The 21115-nt window shown below is 47.6% G+C and overlaps 1 protein-coding gene across 6 annotated transcripts in view; it reads right to left on the reverse strand.

The window, feature by feature from the left end:
- Positions 1 to 1161: 1161 nt before the first annotated feature.
- The window catches only part of SYNJ2 (synaptojanin 2), a 93257-nt gene continuing 73303 nt past the window's right edge, over positions 1162 to 21115 (reverse strand). For 5 of the 6 annotated variants that reach the window (XM_060168447.1, XM_060168445.1, XM_060168444.1 and 2 more), the window contains 12 exons: positions 19339 to 19497; positions 17468 to 17624; positions 16399 to 16516; positions 12793 to 13011; positions 12627 to 12705; positions 11901 to 12069; positions 11272 to 11445; positions 9231 to 9365; positions 7299 to 7411; positions 6058 to 6166; positions 4292 to 4443; positions 1162 to 2734 (listed from right to left, as the gene is read on the reverse strand). In XM_060168447.1, the coding sequence (XP_060024430.1) occupies positions 2009 to 2734; positions 4292 to 4443; positions 6058 to 6166; positions 7299 to 7411; positions 9231 to 9365; positions 11272 to 11445; positions 11901 to 12069; positions 12627 to 12705; positions 12793 to 13011; positions 16399 to 16516; positions 17468 to 17624; positions 19339 to 19497 (2310 nt within the window). In that variant the 3' untranslated portion in view covers positions 1162 to 2008. The remainder of the gene's footprint in view (positions 2735 to 4291; positions 4444 to 6057; positions 6167 to 7298; positions 7412 to 9230; positions 9366 to 11271; positions 11446 to 11900; positions 12070 to 12626; positions 12706 to 12792; positions 13012 to 16398; positions 16517 to 17467; positions 17625 to 19338; positions 19498 to 21115) is intronic. The other variant, XM_060168446.1, reaches the window with a different exon arrangement.

Consider the following 21115-nt stretch of genomic DNA (forward strand, 5'->3'; position numbering starts at 1 on the left):
CAATACAGTTCTGTGTGTTAATACTGTCAGATTCTTAAGAACTATTTGTGTGATGAACAGCTATCTTAAATGAAATTCTGTTCTGTGTACCATTTATTGGCTATTCGCTATCTAGAACAAAGAAGAAACCTGAAAACTAAGCACTGGAAGCAACTTTTGTGGTGCTTACTTTCCCCCTGCTTTTCTGACTCACTGTTACATAGATATGCCTTCAAATTCACCTCCTTTTTAGTAGGAAAAGAGGTTATGGAGAAAAGAGTGTTTAAATTAAGAAATCTTCGATTCCATTCCCAACTATGCCCTTTAGAAGTGACGCGAATCCTGGTAAATGATTTACCTTTCCAGAGTCTCTTACCCATCTTGCTTCCTTTCTCCTCCTAACGCTTTCAAGGATCACGCTGTTTACTTCTTGCATTTCTCAGAGAGGTAAAAATGATATAAAGCATGTAAGTGCTAGAGAAGGTGTCCTAATCAGCTAAGGCTAAAAACACCATCTTTTACTACTGGTTAACTACTCGTATTATCTATTTATCTCTATGGGTCACTAATATCTTTTTCTTTTATTAGTTTTCAGATGAAATGAGATACAGTTTTGTTTTTGTATAACCTGTAATGTATCTTGATAGTGGCAATGAGAGTTAATTCTGAAATCCCAGAGGTCTGATCAGTAAAAGGAGCCTGCCATCCTAACCATTAGCTTTGAGTACAGGAATTCGCTGGTCACATTAGGGATAACACAGAACCATTGCTGTATGATTCTATGACATGAAAGACTCCTAAACATAGTAAGTGGCACACTGAGATTTTGCCAGTAAATTTCTTATCAGCAAAATTATGGTATCTGCTCCAAATGAGTTCTAGGCCTTATAACATTCTTTTAAAAATGTAAAGCAGTATGGTGATGTCTTTTTTAAAGACTGAATAGGTAAGAAGTGGTGTTGGAAATGTACAGGAAAACAAAACCTAATAAAAATGTAGATAAGCTAACTCAGAATAGCCTGAGGTTTCTTATATATGGGGACATGTGGTAACTTTCCTTCCTGAAGCCACAGCTAGGTAGACCAGACTAAAACAGATATTCTTCAAATTATAATAATGAAAATCAGTACTTGTATGTACCAGTATGAGTTTTCACATTTTATGCTTTTTCTGAATATGGAATATAAGGAGAAAAAGAAAGCCATGAGGTTTTATTTAATAGGGAACAGACAGTGTGTAAAAACTGGTAGCACACCAGAGCTCAGGACTGTAGCAATTTACGGGACATGCAAAGTCTAAGACACGGTACAGGAGACTTAGGCAGTTGGAGCTCAGGTGAAGCTAATGGTATATGCTCCGGAACCAAAGCAGGGAATGACACCATCTCCCCCAGGACGCACACATAATCACGGCTAATATACACGTATATAAATAAACACAAGGGCTCCCAGGAATGTACAGTCTAATCTTTTGGTTGACCTATTTGCTGCTTCCTACTCTGATATCTTTTTTTAACCTGGTGTCAGCGGCCAGGTACAGCTCTTAGTGGTCCGAACCACCTTTTAGTGGAATCCTTACATTATGCATCAACCTTCAGGTGGGTCACCAAAAAGTTATTCCAAGTCTGTAAAATACAAACAATATTTAAAAACAAACTCACCACATACAAACATAACTTGAACAACCGTTTAAAATTCAATGGGAGGGAACCTCTTGAGCATTATCGGCTAGATTCTCTTTCCTAAAATCCGCATACTGAATCTACCCGGAGGTTTCTCACACCCTGAGAGGAAACTTAACATGCACAAGTCTGGAATAAAACATATTTTGGTGACTGAATAATAATCTCACTGAATAAGAGACGCAATTTTTGTAAACTACACAAGAGTATCAATGTTTTTTCAGTGTGCCTTTAACTAGATGTCTCTTTCAACTGGGGAGTTGAGACCAATGGGCTTTCCCCTGTTAAGGTGAGGCCAGGGGGAGAAGGCACACATCCTGTGGGAGAGCTGCTGTCGGAGTTTCCCAGTCATGATTTCGCCAGTGGGTCAAACACCTGCAGCACCGTCCTCTTGTCCTTGTCACTGGTTGTCACCCAGTGACCGAAGTCTTTTTCTCTGTGCTCCAGTGGCGGCTCCTGGGCAGGTGAGGCACTGACTTGCTGGGGGGCTGCATGTGCTCTTCCGAGGTTCCTGTTCCCCGAGTCCAGGGGGTCAGGGCTCTTGGGAAGCCAGGAGTTATTCAACAGGTTACGGTGGTGGAGAAGGCTCCAGAAGGGGTCCTGATAATCACCGAGGAGGGGGGCGGCCTCCGACTTCGTGTCCTTGGTGCCATCAGCCTCAGGGCTTGCAAGTGATGAAGGGCCAAGGAAAGCCGGCTGGGGGAAGAGCGCGCCCCCAGCAGGCAGGGGTGCGGGCGGACAGTCGCTGCTGGGGCTGCTGCAGGGGCGCCCCTGGAGAAGCTGGCAGTTGCTCTGCAGCACCTGCAGGTGCAAGGCCGCCGGCGCCGACTTCTTCCTCCGCGGGGGCACCTGGGGCACGAGGGGCGGGGCCTCCGGAGGGGGCGGGGCGGCCGCGGTCGGGGCCTCGTCCGGCGCTGGCTTCCCGGAGGCAGCGGCACCTTTCCCGGGCTGAAGTGTTCTCGGTTTGGGAACGGGAGGGACTGTTGCTAGAGGAGGGGTGTCAAGGTTCGTCTCCGGGGGCCCGATTGTAAAATGGACAGCTTGATGCCCAAACTGTTCTTCTGGTGACGCGGGCTAAGAAAAGGCACGACAAAGAGCGTCAATAAGCAGCCCGCCTCCAGGAGCTGGGAATCAGAGCACACAGACGCTGTCCACAGGCGAACAGAGGAGGGGACAAGCGGACATTCTAGCAAATTCGGGATTTGAGAATGTCTGGGATGCGCGAGTGTGACCAGGCAGGAAGGAGCATGGGAGAAACACACGTATCAAGGAGGACCAGCAGGTCCGATGAAATATGAGTGGGAGCTTTCAAACCAGGGCCACCGTGAACAATCTGAAACAAGTTTCTGTTACCTAGGAAACGGGGTGATGCTCTTCCTTTATTAACAGCGAACCTCTCTGAAAACTTTTCTTCGAGGCCGCAGCTTTGATAATTTAGTCTGTAACACACTAAGATGAAGTAGCTTATGTCACGGCATTAAGCTAACAGAAGGACTAATGGGTATACTTGCTCCTTGAATCTTTGATATTTAAATATAGAAGAATGGAAAATTTCATACAGGAACTTCACTTCCTTGGTTCTGATTCAAAAGGATCACAAAGAAAACAACTGCATGAGGCCAGAGGAAGCTTTTGTACACACACGGCTGTCGGTAGCTTAAGCATCCGCATTTCAGTATTTCCGCTGGTTCTTTAGAAAACTAGCTGCAGAAACAACCCTTTCTCCGACGGCCTTTAACTGCAGCTCCTGGGCAGTGCGTGGGGAAACTGAATCCGTTTCTACCCCTGGCTTTGAAGACAAAGCGAGAATAGAGAAGAGGAGGAAAGAGGTGTGTTGTGTAAGGAGGCGTGGAAAATAGGCAGATGCATGTGCAGACGTGGGACAGCGAGCAACCCAGAAAACACAGAGCAGGCTCTGTAAGAACCACACGCCCAAACCACGCTCATGCTTTGTACAGGTGGAAAAGCAGCCATTCTGTAATGACCAGCCGAGGGATTACCGGGTGTCCGTGACTAGCACACTGAGCTCACACGGAAGATCCAGATGCCTCTAGAGGTGCCAGTCTTTGGGCTGCTACTGTCCTGACAAACTCATGTCTTTGAAGCAGCAAGCAAGGCTGAGAAGCTTGAGAGCGAGAGCAAAAAACAATCTGCAAGAAAAGTGGCAAGAAAAGCTGTCGAGCCTCCAGGGTCCGGGGCCGCACAAGCGCTTGTCAACATGGCCAATCCAGGAACCGGTGATCGTTTTTCTAATGCAAATAAAAGTCTGTACAAGTCAAACCGTGGGCATAGGACACAGACCACACACAAATGGGAATCACTGGGACACCTGGAATAAAGCACCCCACGGTGGTTCGGTTTGGGAACTGAAATGGAACATTTGGGCGGCGTGATACCGCCAAGCTCTTCCTGTCTTGGTGAGGAATTCCCAATGTTTCTGCTCAGCTTGAGCCAAGAAGCAGCAGGAATGCGAAGAAGAAAGCGACTGCTGGGCATTTTCCTCAAGGATGGGGCTGTGTCTGGGACTCGTGAACATGTGTAAAGAGACCAGACCCATCGGAGACGGAATTCTTATCTAACAAGACATTTGAGCAACCCAGGAGCAACAGGCTTGTGCAACCAGGTTCTTACCTTTCCTGTCCTCCTCAAGGTTGGCTTCTTGATGGCAGGAACTCTGGGTGCGGGCCGACGGGGCAGGAGTGGGGCCACCCCCGCTGTGGGCTCTGGTTTGGAAGATCCCTGGTCCGTCAAGGCTGTGGCATTTAGGGCTTCTCCTGGGGCGCCTGAAACATACAATTGCACGGCTAAAGTGTAAAGGACAAGGCATCGAATTATCCTTATTCTAAGGATAATTTACTAATGCAATGTATTTCTTTGCTATCTAAAAATAAATCTTTCAAGGTTGTCAGGACTGACCAGCTAGGTTTGGCCCCCAGCTTCTCATTCCCACCTTCTCAACAGGGATGGTGATGTAGGGTCTGTGGAGGGGAGGAGCAGTGAGGCCCTGACATCACGTGCAAAGTTTAACGTGTCCCTGTGTTTCTCAGGGTAGATGATGCAAAACTCAAAATCTCAGCAGGGCCCATGACCAAGAAAATGTTAAGCTGGGACCCTGGGTAGATTTCAAACCTCAAACCTCTGCATCTATAGACTTTAAAACAAAAAACCTTTACTACAATATAATTCACATACCGTAAAATCTACGCTTTTTAAGGATATAATTTGGTGGTTATTAGTGTAGTCACAAAGTTGTACAACTATCACCACTATCTAATCAGCGGAATATCTTCCATCACCCCAGAAAGAAACCCCGCACATTCCCATAGCAGTCACTCCCCACACCCTCCTCTCTCCAGCCTCTGGAAACCACTATAACTTTCTCTCTGTATAGACTTGACTACTCTGGACACTGAACATAAATGGAATCACACAATACGTGGCCTTTTGTGTTTGGTTTCTTTCACTTAGCACACTATTTTCATGATTCACCCATGATACAGCATGTGTTAGTACTTCATTCTTTTAATGGCTGAATAATATTCCATGGTATGGATAGACCCCATTTTATCCATTCATCAGTTGATGGACACTTGGGTTGTTACATCCATACAATTTGAGTTATTGTTTTTAATAAAAAAGAAACCACGGTATTAATCCTACAACAGTGTTTCTCAGTCTCTTAATCCATGCCCTCCTTAAATGTTGTTTGGGAATTCCAAATAAACTAAATACCTGCGCTATAAGCAAATCAGGCAACTGTAACTGCACCTGGCTTTTCAGAGGGCATAATTTTCCCTCTGCAAAAGAGATTCTAGTATAAAATCGGAACAAAAAACCAAAATATGTTAATAACCAGTTATTTTGAATGCGCAGAGGAGATTCCAAGTTAAAACATGGTTAACATGGGTTAGGTGAAGTAACAGCAACAAAAAATTAATAGGCAGTACGGCAACGAAGAGGTCCCTGCCTGACAGTGTCCCTGCCTGAGAGAATCTACAATTGCTGGCCATTTAAAAAAACAGATGTTTTGCCTGAAAGAGGACGCCTACCTACCTATCTCTATTTACAGAGCCAGCAGAATGAGTTAGTGCCTGGGGCACCAACCTCTTCTAAAACTCGTTTTTGTTTATTTCAGTCTCTCCTTGTTTATTTCAGTCTCTCCCTTAAGTGCTGCCTAATAATCTTGGGATTATTTTTACATACTTACTGAATTTTAAATATATAGTTTTAAATGGACAATAAGTCTTAGTAGCTGAATTTTATAAAATGTTGCTCAAGGGTACTTTCATTGAATACTGCCTCCAGAAAAAAAGAGTGTTTTTCTCTTCTAGGCCCCTTTTAGTAGGAAGATGAATAGAAAAGCAGAATTGGCAGTAGAGCCCCAGGGGAACACCCACCTCCTCTGGCTTCCAGGAGACATCGGATTGCTGCTTCCGCCTCCTGAGCGTTGGTAGTTTTGATCTGCTTGACGTTATAAGGCTTACTTATCCCAGTCCTAGCTTTGGGCTTGAGGACAAAATCAGGAAAAAAAAGCGTATTAGCACAGGTAGGAAACAGCCTCACCTGGTGAGTTCTCTGCCTACCCATCTGTACAGGAGCGTGAAGTTGACAGAGCTCCTTCAGACGGTGATTAAAACACAACTTCAACCCAAACCGCATCCCTCAAGCCTCTTCCCCCCGCCCAGCACTCACACATCAAGCGTGGGGGGAACACAATAAAGTTTAGACGACCCTCGTCTCCTAAACTGGACGATTCCAGGATTTTGCAACGTGAACGAACCATCCTCTATCTTTATTTCAATAATCAGGTAAAAGCCAGAAAACAGTCAGAAGCTGCTCCTTCCATGGTCCAGCGAAGTCATTAAAACACTTTTCCAGATGTTTTCTCAAAAGTGCTCTCTCTACGATTCTTCGCTTTTCTGCCGCCTCTTAACTGTGACCTCTAGGTCGCCTTTGAGAACCTGCTTTCATTACTACAAACCACTGAGGTGGAGTCAACCGCCTACTCCTGCAGTGACCGTGACCATCGGCTGGCCCAGCTCTACACACTCTCCTGGGACACGTTAGCTTCCACCCAGCCCCCTGCTGCACCTCCCCCCTCCCTCACCTCTAGTCCATTGACCACCTACCGTCTTCTTTAGGTCTCACAGCCATCCAGAACCCTACAGGACTGTTATGATTAGTAATGTCCCTACTGCGTTATTTAGGCCCCATTAGATCTCTTTTTAGAGATCTCTTCTCTCAAGACAACTGATCTGAACTTCTCTTATTTCCCGTTCTGTCAGCCCCTGCTCTATACACCAAGGTCATAGGCAAGCATCGGAGGGGAGAGAAGCAGGTGGGTCTGGAAACCAACAGTCCCTCCCTGAAGGGGCACTTGGGAGTTTTCATCAAACGTGATTTTCTCTCTCATGCTCTGTATGACCATTTAAAACCCCTATAAAGGGTCTGGTACTAAGTTATGGGGTTTGGGGATGAATGGTGGACAGGCAGAGGGTTAAAGAGACAGACATGTATATATTCACTGAAAAGAGGTGATCCCGCATAATGTTAGGGGCTGAGGATGAACCACGGGGCAAATCTCTTGGGTTTGAAATGCTGACCCATTTCACTATGATCTGAATACAGGAGAACTCACTGCTTGCTGAGGTGCTCCTGGCAGAAGTTTTGCTGTCTGCAAAATCGAATACTGCCCGTGGGTGCCAGAGGAGATGGACACATCCGAGGCTGACTTTTTCACCATTAGACCAGCTGTAAAGACCAAGGAGGGCAGAGTCTCAATCTCAGTGAAGTCGCAGCTGCTTCGATGCAAATTCCCAGCCAACTGAGAGCAAGGTCACAGTTAGGGTCTGAGTACATCCATGGCTTTTGGGGATTCAGAGGCGCTACTGAGTTTCTCTTGTGATTCTCTAATAACCTGGGCTTCTTAATGTAGATTCTCTGGAGAAGCACTGTTTGAATGAAAATTTTAATCTAACATCCTGGAGGAGTTAAATCTGATATAAACTCTGATCAATCATTTTTAAGTGGTTTAAAATACACTACTATTATTAGGACCAAATTTTTAAAAGACTTCGTGGGCAAAATCTAACAAAAAAAGTCCCAAAGCAGGGGAATAAGCTAGATTAAATAATACCTGCAGCCATTAACAAGTCATGTTTTACAACAACAGTTAATTCAGAGACATTAGATGAAACACAAATGACCAAACAAAATGGACACTAATTCTGTAAAAAAAAAAAAAAAGAAAAAGAAAAAGAAAAATTGTGTATAGAGGACTTCCCTGGTGGTGCAGTGGTTGAGAGTCTGCCTGCCAACGCAGGGAACACGGGTTTGAGCCCTGCTCCGGAAGATCCCACATGCCGCAGAGCAACGAAGCCCGTGCGCCACAACTACTGAGCCTGTGCTCTAGAGCCTGCGAGCCACAACTACTGAGCCCGCGCGTCTAGAGCCCATGCTCCGCAACAAGAGAAGCCACCGCAATGAGAAGCCCGCGCACCGCAACAAACAGTAGCCCCCGCTCACCGCAACTAGAGAAAGCCCACGCGCAGCAACAAAGAGCCAACGCAGCCAGAAATTAATTTTTAAAAATTGTGTGTAGATGTAGATATATCTAATTGGAAAAAGGATGGAAATCTTTTGGTTAACAACTATTATCTCTAGATAGGTAAAATTAAAACTTTTATTGTTTAGATTTATCTCTTTGTAAATCTCTACAATAATATAGGACGTAAATTTGTTTTTTATTTATTTAATATTTTCTTTTCTATCAACTCAGAAAAGTAAAAAAAATACGCTTAATGAGTCATGTGTTTCTGGCTTGCCATTGATTACTATTGTGATGTAAGCTAAGATGAACCCAATTCTGAAAGTACAGTCTTAGAAAAATGTTTACCGTCACACTGGGGGTGTGGGGGAGGGGGAGAAGTGAACAGTGGAGGTAAACAGAAACTGATCAAAAGCATGGCATGACTTTATTTCAGATTGCCAAGGAATGTCTCAGGGACAAAGCACTGCTTTTTTTGAGGAGCCAGGAAGAAAAGTGCTATCCTGAGACCCGGGCTAGGAGGTGCTGTTCTCAGCAGGCTCGGGCTCACAGACGGGACGGCTCCTGCTTAGAGGTGGGCGTGTGGTCACCTTATGGGTCAGAGCACCTGGGCTTACTCGAGTCCTCATATGCAGAGAGAGGGTGGGCAGCAGTCCAGGAGAGAAGACGTGGAAAGAAGCCATGGCGGGCGGCGGAGGAAGGAGCTCAAAATGTCCCTAGCTTGTCTGTGGCCCCAAGTTTTCCATCCCATAAGGTTTCAAACTGAAAGCAGCTTAAAGCAAAAGCACAGCTCCGGGAGGACGAAGAACAGCTTTCTAAAGGACTCACGTGATTTGCCGTGAGAAACATAGCTATCTCTGATATCAAACTTGCCATGGATTTAAGACAAAAAGGAGCCCGAGGAGGGGAAAAAAGCACTGTGGAAACTCAAAGGTTAGATTTAGAGCCGTCTGTGCAGTAGCAGGAAGTATGCAATTATTCCCAGCAGGCATCGTGGTGAGCGGAAAGCAAGCGAAGTCTTACTTGGAGGGGGGGGTCTCTGCGGTGGGTGAGGTGCCCGAGGCCTATTGGGAACCGACAGAGACCGACTTGGAGAGCGGTGGCGGAAGTCCCCAACTGCTTCCAGCTCCTGCTTTAACACCACCAGGTCAGCATCATCTGGAGGACATGGCAGGGCGTGAGTCAGATGAGTCAGACTCAGGTCTGCAGGGACCCGGCAGTGGCAGGAACTCCTCCCACAGGACAGCTTCAGGGTCCCTCTCTGCTGGCATGGGGGACGGAGGGAGGGTACCCAATGCCTGCTTGGAACATTCAGTGAACCGTGGACAAGGTGTGCTGTCCAGACACGAGAGACACTGAAATATTTTAAAGTGTAGGCATGCTTCCTTCTGAAATAATCCACAAGACTTCCACACAGAGTAGACAGCTGAAAACCAGAGCCCCTCACTCTTAATACCTCATTCTGAAACAGGACAAGAGTTCTGAACTTGAGAATATTTTCACTTCTCTGCCAGCAGGGCAGCCTGCCACTCCCTTGCCAAGGCCCAGCATGAAGCGGCCCTGCTCATTCAACCCCAAATCCTCCAGCCCATGCCAGCTACTGCCCAAGCATTCGCCGTCCTGACTCGCCCTGCAAAATCCTTCTAAGGCTAAGAGGGGTGTGGGGAGGTGACGGCTTCTGTTTTACTACGTGTACATTTGTTACATTTAAATTCAGGACGATTATAGGTCTTCTCTCCCACACTACGACACACTCTGATTCATTTCATTTTGGCTCATACACCCCATCCCTCAAATCCAATAACTCAACCTCATGTGTCTCTGGCGTTCTGTTGGGGACAGGCAGGATTTCTCCTTCTGAAGGGAGTGCCTGAACGCCCTATAGCACTGAGGAGATGTTCCCTTGACGTCCACCAGGGGGCAAGGCTGCTCACATGTGACAGCCCCATGCTGCTCTATTAATTCTTCATTCCAAGGGGCGCATCTGCCCAGCCCTTGAGAGGATGCCTGAATGATGGCCACGCTGGAGAAGAGGACTGCTTCTTGTCTCAAGAGCACATCCCTCCAGCCACTTTCACTCCAGGGCAGGAGCCCTCTGGACGTGCAATGTGCAGAACCCCCTGGATTTGCTGATGAATCCAGTCCCCAAACCTGGATATGTGTCCCCAGTCACCTGCGGAGCTTCATGAGTTGCCAGATTTCCAGGATCCCAGCCCACACCTGCCAAACCCACATCTCTGTGACGGGGCTCAGCCACTTGTAAGTTTAAAAGCCCCCTCTGGTTCAATGCAGCCAGGCTACTGACCGGGTTTGGGACCAAATACAGTCAAAAAGGCTTGGGGGTTCTTTGTACCTGTCCCAGTGAAGTACCTTTCCTGGGAAGCATCTTATTGTCAACTCTGTTCTCTGTTCTCAGCCGCAGCTCAAAGGGTCCTGACACGTGGCTAAGCCCCTGCACCTGCTCTCCTCCAAGGGGGAGACACAACATCCAGCAGCTGGAAGGCACTCGTGGCTGTGGCTGAAACTGAGCTGAAGAGTCTGATGTGGAATCTGAACTACTCTAATTATCTAGGGACCTGGAGTTCAATCCCAATGACTTTCAGTCCCTCTTAAGTCTAAAATGACATAATGATGCTAAGGTGAACTATTACTGTATAATAATATAATGTTATATGAATATAACCAGACACCAGCAACTCAGGACATAGATACTGAATATGTCTCTTATGGGATTGAATCAGAAAAGTTTTGGAGAGGGAAAAAAATCACAAATGTAAAACCAGTTCAGAGCTATGACAATTTAAATTGCACAGAGGAAACTAATGATCATGAATCTGGTACGTTATAGGGGTACCAGTTGTTGGAAAAAAGTTAAATCACTAGAGGAAATGAGTGTGGCGGCAGCTGGATTCCTTCTCCGAGCCCAGTTTTCACCCCTTGCTGTGACCTCTTTCACCCCTTGGTTCGTGGGCCATGCATACTTGATCGGCATTATGGGATGCCCGGCTGCGGAGAGAGTGATCGCTACACCAGAGGTGATTTAGAAAAGGAAGGTCCAAGCTACCTCTGTAGGTTGGATGCTGCTTCTTTTTGGTGAGTGCCGGTGACCGGCTGGGCGGCGCCACTGCCATGGAGCTGGGGGCGTCGGCGAGCTCCTCTCCGCCCGCTTCACTATCTGAGACCCCGGGCTGGCTCAGCTCATCCACCAAATAGTCCTCGTCGTCTTCGAGAATATCCCCTCGGAGAAGGAAACGTCACAGCGAACAGTTAGGGGAAAGGGCCTAGTCTTTCATCTGTGGGTCTGTTTCAACACCGAGGCCTATGGCTTGCGTCAGGACACCTGAGGCCTAGCCGCCAGCGGCCCAGGGCACCCACGTGGCAGCAGGGCTGGGACCCCAGTTCCACGGATGCCTGAGACACAGGACCAGCCCACAGCCCTGACACCTCCAGACTGCCTTCAGTGTCATTTTAGACGCCTCCCATCTTACTTGTCATTGCGTGCACCACTCCTACGTGTGAACACCACCCAGCTCTGGCATGCAGAGTCAGCCTGAACTTAAGCATCCTCTCTGACCTTCCCCAGGGCGGGTCTTAGAACGGATCCTAGGGCTCTCGTGTCGGCTGCTGGGAGAACGTCTCGCCTGCCCGCCTCATCCCACGCACCGGGAAGTCCTCACTCGCAGGATGACTCACCTTCTGACTCATAGTCCAGACTCGTGAAGTCGAAGTTTTCCTCCAGCAAACAGGAGTTGGCAGTGGGGGACGCGGAGGCCACGCTGTCTCGCTTTCCAATGATCTCCTCTTGCAAACCTTGCAGCCAGTCCTTGGTCTTCGGTCGAATCTTCACAGCTCTGCCTTTCACCTGTGAGGACAGAGAGGCCGCCTGTGAATGAGCGCAGACGTCAGACCCTCTGACCCCCAAGTGCTTCTCGCTCCAACGCATGCATCGGGAGCCTGGCCCACCTTCACTTTTGCCAAGGAAGGCCGAGGGTCTAGACCTCAGGCGGGCCCAGCACAGCTCACGTTTGGCCCGAAGAAAAGTTGAACTGTCATTTTTCATGCCATGTGAACTTAAAACCAGGATATTATCAAAACAGAAACTACCTATGAGCTGCATGTCCCAAACCACGTGCTCTGAAGAGAAGGCTCACAACACTCCCATGGGAGGGTGCGAGCGCAGACAGACCCAGTAACACGGCGGGGCTGTGCTCCCAAACCTGCTCTTTCTCCCCAGTTCTGCGAGGAGCCAGGGCTGGAGAGTAGACACCTCGACGAAGCTACCAGAATCAGATGCTGGCATGAAGAGGCCCAGCTCCCGCCCTCCTGTGGCGTCTACACCCGCAGACCCGGCCACGTGAAAGCACAAGAAGCCCACGGGGACAAGCAGCCCCACTCCCCGGGTGACCAAGCACAACTCACCTTCATTCCGTCCACATCCAGGACGCTGAGCGCCGAGTGACTGTCTGCAAAAGTCACCAGCATCTGCCCTTGGTTGATCCTGGGAGAAATGAGATTTGCCAGGTCAGCCCCGGGAGTGTGCCCTCCAGCGAGGCGCGCACCAGCCCCGCCATGCACGCGTCCCTACCTGACAAGCAGGATCGTCCCGTAACTGCCCAAGGTCTGCATGAGCTCCGTGCGCACGTCCTCGGGAAATTCGTTTTTCTCTTCGGAGGTTGGCGACTGAAGGTTGACGACGACGGTGGCGTCCCTGGGGCCCTGGAAAGAGGACACTTCCTGGAACACCCTGTCCCGAGCACCCACATCGACTTCTTGCACTTCCACCTCCACGATGGCCAGCACGGGTCTGCGTCAGACACGGAGGGAAGACGGGGCACCGTTAACTCGGGACAAGACATCCCCCAGCCCTGGCTCCGTCCCGACGCCACTGTCAACAGTAAACCTACACCATGACACAGCCTGTGTATGTGGCCCCCTCCCCATGCCACGGTCCCCGGAACTAAGCTCTCCGGTCCCGGGGTTTCAGTCTGTCTTTCCCCAACCTTACTCTCTCGGCATTTCTATCTACGGATGATGTGAGAGAAAACCACACCAGCCATGAGCAAAGCTTCTTTACGTGCAGCCCCAGGACTGCCGAGAAGAGGGGATTCTCCCTGGGCTAGGGGTTCAAGCTTTTTGGGGGGCTGTTTGGCAACCTGTGTTAGGAAACTCAAAAATGTTCATCTTTCGACCAATGACTCTCAATTCTAGAACTTTGTTCTAAGGAAATGACCAGACGGTCAGACAAAGATTTATACACGAGGTTGATCACTACAGCACTGCTGATGGAAGGGACAAAGGGGAAACAATCTAACTGTCCCAGGATAGGGAATGCGTTAGGTTACGATGCAGCCACACGACCGTATGCCATGCACTCATTACGAATAATGTTGTAGAAATCTGACATACACAGAAAAACAGATCAGCAGGAAATAATGCAAACCTTGTTGTAATTTTTATACAGGGATGGGTTTACTCTACAAAAAATTTAGAAAATCCTTTCTTATGAAGATTACGTAATCTTATTGAAGACATTTACAATATCAGGTGGAAACAAAGCATAATACAAAATAGCATAGAATATGGTGGCAACCTTTAAAGCCAGGGAACATTGAAAAAATGAAGAGACATGGGTGGTAAATCCGTCGTACCCCCCCAAATTCATATTACTACTATTAGATTTTTTTTTGCCTCTAGAAGCAAGAAAAAAGAAGACGGAGAAAAATCTGACACAGGAATATGCGCTGAGGGTTTTTTAAAAACTTTTTGTGGGAGAAAAACTTTCCCGAGGAGCCTCATGTGTTAGAAGCGGAGCATCTCTGATGAAAGTGGGTACGGACACGGGAAGGCAGCCTCACTCACTCAGCAATGAAAAGGGATCAATTACTGACACACCAGCAACTGGAAGAAGCTCCAGAGAAAAAAGCCGGTGCCCCAATTCTGCTCCATTTTATAACATTCTTGAAATGACAAAATGCTGGAAAAGGAGAAAAGACGAGTGGTTGACAGGGGTTAGGAAGGAGTGTGGGAGGGAGGGAAACGACGGTCCCCGTGGTGACAGATGTTCTGTCCCGACCATATGGAAGTCAACATCTGGGTGTGAGGCTGCGCTGTAGATTACAGGGCCTTACCGCTGTGGGGAGCTGGGTAAGGTGTGCACGGGATCCCTACATTATTCCCTATAACTGCATGCAAGTCTGTAACTACCTCACAGTCAAAAGCTTAATTAAAAAAACTAATGTAGCAAGTAAGAAAGCAAATGCTAACAGTTCACATAACATAGTCCTAATTTTCTTATCCACATTTAAACGTCTACAAGCTTGTGTGCACATGAGCACACACTACACACAGGTTAACGTTTCGGTGCAAAATGTACGTGGAAAATGCAGTGGAAGGACACATAACGAACTGTCACCAGACATGGTCTCAGGGCATGGGACTCTGGATGATTTGTCTGTGTATATTTCCCCTAATTGTCAAGAACCAAGATGTTCTGGTTTTGTAATTAGAAAAATCAATAAGTGTCTAAGATGCATCTCAAAGCAGGATGCTCAGATCCGCACTGCCCAGTCTTCCCAGCTAAGTAAATGCTACTTCATCCTTGTAGCTGCTCAGGCCAAAAACTCTGGACTCATCCTCACCTCGTCTCTCTCACACCCCACATCCACTCCATCAGCCAGTTCTGCAGGCTCCACTTTCAAAACCTATCCAGAACCCCCCACTGCTCACCATGGCAACCCACGACCACCCTGGCCCAAAGCCACCCCGTCCCTAGCTTCCTCCCTGCCTCCCTCCTTCCATGCTGGCCCCGCTGGAGTTTCTTCAGGTGACTCTGTTCTAACCTGGCCACACAATGCCACCGCGCTCAGAGTGAAGCCCAGTGTCCTTTTTATGGCCCACAGGGTTCCACGCAGGCTGACTCTTGTTCATCTCACCTCGTTTCCTATGACTCTTCCCCTCACTCTTCTCTCTCCAGCCTCTCTCTTCTCCGAACTCCTAGATGTTCACTCCACACTCCCGCTCTGGAATGCTCTCTCCCTGATACCCACACGGCTCCCACTCTCACTTCCTTCAGGTCTCGGCTCCAAGGTCACCAGAGGCACCTTCCCTGAACACCGGGTGTGTAATAGCACCAACCCCTTGACTGACCCCGGCCACTACTTTTTTTTTTCATTCATGACACTTCTGTTTCTTGTCTGTCTGTCCTCACTAGAAAATTCCTTGAGAGCACGGTATCATCTGTTTTCACTGCTTTTCCTCAGTGCCAGGAACGGGGCCTATATATCAATATAAGGCCCCCCAATAAATACTGGTTAAATGAATGCTTCTAAATATACTTGCTGAACTAGCAAACCTGAAAGTCATACATCTGTAGATTTCCCCACGCTCATTTCTAGGTATGTATTTGCAACAGCAACTAGAAATCAGAAACATGGAAAGATTTCGACCTAGTGACCGACCAACTGCTCACCACCAACTCTCTTTCTTAATTTCTTTTCTTGTAAAAGTTGAAACTGACATGATAGTTTTGGCAGCAGCCTTGGGAAGATCAAATGCCATCTTCTGTCTTTAAAGGTGTTCTACAAGAATAACCTCCCTCTGTGGCCAGTCCCGGTGCATGCCGAGCTGACAGACCTCTGCTGCTCTGTTCCATCCTTAATCCACAAGGCACTAGGCCAAAGCAACAGCTCAGAGCATCCAAAACCCTGAATGCAACTCTGTAAAACCCTATGGTGTTTGTAACAATGAAACATTGGGAAAAATATTCATCGGTAGATGAATGGGCAAATCACGTGGATAGAGTTAGCGGAATACCGGACAGCGGTTACAAATGCAAGAGTCAGATCTCTAGTAATGACGTGACTGTATCTCAAAAATGGTAAGTAACAAAAAAAGCAAGTTGCACGATGACATAATGTATCAGAATTTAAAAGACATAAAATACCACAGGTTGTGTCTTCACAATTTTCATAATAGATGTTACCTGTGACATGGAGCAATGACAAAGTGTTAACGGTGATTAATTCTTAGTGGCAAGTACACAGCTACTTGTCATACTGTTCTTTGCTCTCTACTGTGTGTCACACACGCACACACACGCATTCGGATAGGGAAGGCAGGGCCGTTCTCTGCGGGGAGCAGCTGACCCCGCCTTCCTCAGCAGAGGATGTGCCCACGGCAGCCAGGACCGTACCTGTGGTCAGACGCTTGCAGCTCTGCTCGGCCGTAATACTTGAGGGCACCAGGAGACCAGGCGTGTCCGACTTTGGTGTCAGCGTCCAGATCGTTGTCCAGAAGGTTGAGTTCTCCAGCTACTCACGGGGATTCCAATCAAGAGACACACATACAACACAAAATTGTATCAACATTCACGAATGCCGATTACAGACACGTGCACCAGGGAGCTGCGTCACGGACCACCTCCTGTCTCAGACTCAGTCGTTCTAACCCCCTGGGCTTGAAACCCTGTCAAAGTGGCCTTGGGGCCTGGGGTGAAAACTCCACCCCAGCGGGCAAACTGGGTGAGAACACAGACACCGCTGCTGCAGGGATTTTGCCTCAGGGCCATGGGAAACAGGAGATGTGCAGCTCTTTGTACAGCAGGAGATGCAGAGACTAAGAACCTGAGGGCATCCAGCCTCGTGCACAGATGTCCACAAAAGTGATCTGAACAAAAACGCAACTTCTCAATCTGCAGGTGAGATTTCTGGGCCTTGAAATCTCAGCATCCGTCTCGCCAGAAAAGCTTAGTTGTTTATGTATTAGTTTATAGGCATTCGAATTTTAAACAAACTGCACTTCCTAGCTGGGTATCAATAATTGTTCAAAACATGATAGACCACTGATTAAAAAAACAAACAAAAAAACCTCTCATCTTTCCTGTGTCTCGCTCATATTTGGTTTGGAATTGGGGCTTTAAGCAGATAGAGTTCAGCTGAACAAAATGGGCTGGAGAAAAGGCATGAGCGTGAGAGGCAGAAGCGCCGGAGAGGAAGAGCTGTAGCCTCTCTCCTCAGCCCTGCCGGGAACAGAAAGTGGCAGGGTGGTGAAGGGGGACAGCCGTGAGGCAGGGATTGCAGGAGCCAGGAGCAACTCCCAAAGCTTAGGGCTAACATCTGGGATGACTTTTGAGCAGTTCTGGGTTATCCAGAGAATTGTTATTTATATAACAAAGAGCGCTGGACTAAAGAAAAGTGATCTTCCTTCTATGGTACTGATCACTTGCCCTCTTCCAGCTCTGAAAGCGCACACATCTCAGGCACCTGTTCTGTCGAAAGGATGCCTCTTCCTCCACCACAGGACCCTGTCCGTCCAGGCCGGGGTGCGGCATTTGTCACTTGTGTCGTAGGCAGCAGAGCCAACATCATACTTGTAGGTGGGTCCAAAGTCAATGGTGCCTTCGTGAAAGTCTTTAAAAATCTGTTGGAAGAAGTCGCAGGACCCTCTTAGTTCTCCTAGATCATGTACATTACATGCAAATAGAAGGCACGTTCCAGAGTGGTTTTTATTCCTAAAGTAACAGAAGCTATATCGTATTTGCAAATATGTCAAAAACTGGACATATGTGTGCCTTTTAATTGGCAAAAATGATGATGATTATCACTTTGCTCTGCTGACTTGCACACCGTTGGGTCTCCCACCACCTCAGCACCCGATCTGTCACACGCCTGTGTCAGCTCCCGGGTGACACTGACAGGCACAGGCCGAGGGGAACGCCTGGCCCAGCCCCGGCAAGGCCTTGATCCGTATTTGTTAACAAAACCAATTGGGTAAAAAGCAGCCCAGAACTGAAGTCCGGCCCTCCTCCGTCTTCACTTAGCCCTGGTCCAGCCCTGATGCTGCGGGAAGACCCAGGAACAGACATTCACTCAGCGCCCGAGGGGAAGGGTGTGGAGAATATTGGCAGGAGGGAGAGAGACCCTTTGCAGGAAGGAGTGGTGTGGCTACTCTGCCCTCTGGCCACCCCCAGCGACCCGTGTCACTGAGGGGGGACGACAGAAAACCTCGAGGAACATCCAGGTCTCACTGCAGGAGGAGCCTTAACCTCCCTGCCTGCACCATCTAACCCACTGCATTTTCACCAGGTAGATGGAACTTAGCTGTGCCTCCCTCCCCTCAGCCCGTCCTGCTAGGAAGCAAACAGGCACCAAAACAACAAACAGTTTCAGGTGGGAGAGAAGATAAGTTTTGAGTCATGTGGGGGCTAGCCAGTGTGACCCTGAAGAACTGAGGACAGATTCTATAGTTGAATCTTCCCTATTACATCATGGCCTAAGGAGGCACTAGAAGACCACACCAGGTCAGGGAGGGGAAGTCTCATCGGAAGCGTGACAGTCTTGGGCTCTGTCATGCCTCTGTTTACTGACTGTGTGACCTTGGACATGGTGTTTGACCTTGGCCTCAGTCTTCTTATCTATAAAATGGGTGTGATACCTAATCTGTAGGATGGTCTTGAGGATTATGTGTACAAATTGGTGTGTAAAGTGTATTAGATCTTGTTAGTGTATTAATTTATTTGTTAGTATGTTCACTAACAAGAAACAGAGATATCACCAAAATAAAATGTTTTGAGCAGAATCTAGCGTGTCACTTGCTGGTTTAGTGTACCTGACACACAGCCGTCCCTACGAGCATCACCCTGCGTACAGGGCACGTGGACTGCGTACATCACACCCACCAGCCTCACCGGCCATGTGCTCAGATGCTGACATGGGGCTGTCTGAAGCAGCTTGGACTCAAACTGAGCACAGCTGGACCAGGGCTCAGCTTGTGCGAAGGAGGAAGGGACAGCTGGCCCCCCCTCCAACCACAGAGCGTGGGCAGAGAGGCTCCTGTCACCCTGAGTTCCTGCGGTGGCTTATGTGTGTCCAGCGTCCTTTCATAGAGCAGTAGCCCCTCTGGGCATGAGAAGACACAGACCCTGACCGTGGCCACAGAAAGGAGGAACAGGACGTGAGTGCGGATGGACGCTCACGTTTCTCTAACTTCTTACGCCAGACACCTTTTTTTACCATTATCAGAATCAGTTAAATTCACGCATGAAGCTTAATTTGCGAATGCTAGCGTGTACATTTAGCAGAAGCTATTCCATGTTGGAGCAGGTGTTAAAAACTATTTTAAAAGCGCAACTTACTTTTCCACTCGATTTCTGTAGCTGTAGCTGATCAAATTCCAGGAGCTTCTTCCAGTCTTGGCGTTTAACAAAATAGAAGACTTCTTCGTAAGTGAGATCAATGCGGTAGTTGAAATCGCCGCACCAAAACACATAATCGTGAGAAAAAATGTTTCTTCCCTAAGTCATAAAAAAAAAAAAAAAGCTGATTCGGCCCATTGCAAGGAAGGTGGGAGAAGGGAGAAAAATAAACTCACTGTACAGATGATAGCAGATGTGTTTTTCTTAAAATGTTACTTAAGAAGAAAAGTCTGCTAGAGCATCTCATTTTTCACTAATCCCATAAACTTACTGAGGGACTTTCACATGGCTTAATTTTCAAATTTTAAATAGTGTTTTCGAGTGGTTTGGAGAAAGCTCCAACTCTAACAGAGGAAGCATGACTACCAATATTGGTATTTACTCTGCCGAGTGGATCTCAGCCATCAGGATGTACCCCTGCTTTGTTATGTCTGTATCCTAAGACGCATTGCCCAAACATTCAGTGTTACGAGAATGAGGTTTAAGAAAATAAATATAAGTGCTCAGGACACGCAACTTCGTAAAACCTGGTGGATTTCATACATTTTCATCCTGTGACCCTCCACCTCTCTCTCTCCCCCTCCCCTATCTTGCCCAGGGCAGCCCTGGAGAGCTGTGGCATCTTCCCCTCCCTTCCCCAGGAATCACAACAACAGCAGCAGCACGATATCAGCTGTCTACAATGCTGGGCTCTGTTCTGCGGCACACTGTTCTCCCAGCAGTCCTGTGAGGCACACACTAATGGCTCTCTTACAGATTAAAAAAAGTTCAGAAACTTTGCTGACGGTTACACCGCTAGTACATGATAAAGATAAGACATGAACTCAGATCTACCAAGCTCCAAAATCTGCTTCCGTTATACAAAAGGTTGAAATGATCACAGCCAAATAAAATAAACGTGCAGAGCATCACTGCCTAATAGAACACTCCGCAGTGATGGACATGTTCTCTACCCGTGCTGTGCAGAACACGAGCCACCAGCCACATGCAGCCATCGAACACCTGACACGTGGCCAGTGTGACCGAGGGATTTTTAGTTTTATTTAATGTTAGTTATTTTACATTTAAATAGCTACTTGTGGCTAGTGGCTACTCTACTGAACAGGTACAGAGTATTAACTTATAGGTACCGTCAATACTTCTGTTGAAAATAGCTATAGTATAAACCCTTTAATTATTTTAAATGTGTCCCATGTTTGCTACTTTGAAACAGCACTTTTTAAGTGAGAAGGGTTGGACTTTTCTTTTTTAACTACATAGACCCAGAAAGAAAATATTAGCCCTACATAATCTGGAAAACTACAATTGCAAATTTCCCAACTCATTTATTTTATAATCCAAGAAATAAAACCTCCAACAAGGATTACAGCACTTCTTAATGAAAACTAAGGAATTTTTGCCTTGAGGGCAGCCCAGCGAACAGGGTGTCAGTTTTAAGGGATCTGGCCTCACAGGGAAGAGCTCCGTGACCCAGCCAACCTTGTCTCAGGCACGGGCAGAATGTGTGGCAGGAACGGCTAAAGTCTACCCTCACTGCTGGGAAATAGGTGTCTGCACCAGGGTGAAGGTGTGCAGGACCATCATCTTTGCACAGAAAGGAAAACATTCAAATCTGAATTCAAAAAGATCCCCCGGCTTCAGAATGAAAGCCTCTGGACCACCACTAGAGGGCGGCACGACGCATGGTATTGGCAACCGCGAGACCGTACCGGGACCC

Source organism: Lagenorhynchus albirostris, chromosome 12 (genome assembly GCF_949774975.1).
Source record: "Lagenorhynchus albirostris chromosome 12, mLagAlb1.1, whole genome shotgun sequence".
Taxonomy (NCBI): domain Eukaryota; kingdom Metazoa; phylum Chordata; class Mammalia; order Artiodactyla; family Delphinidae; genus Lagenorhynchus; species Lagenorhynchus albirostris.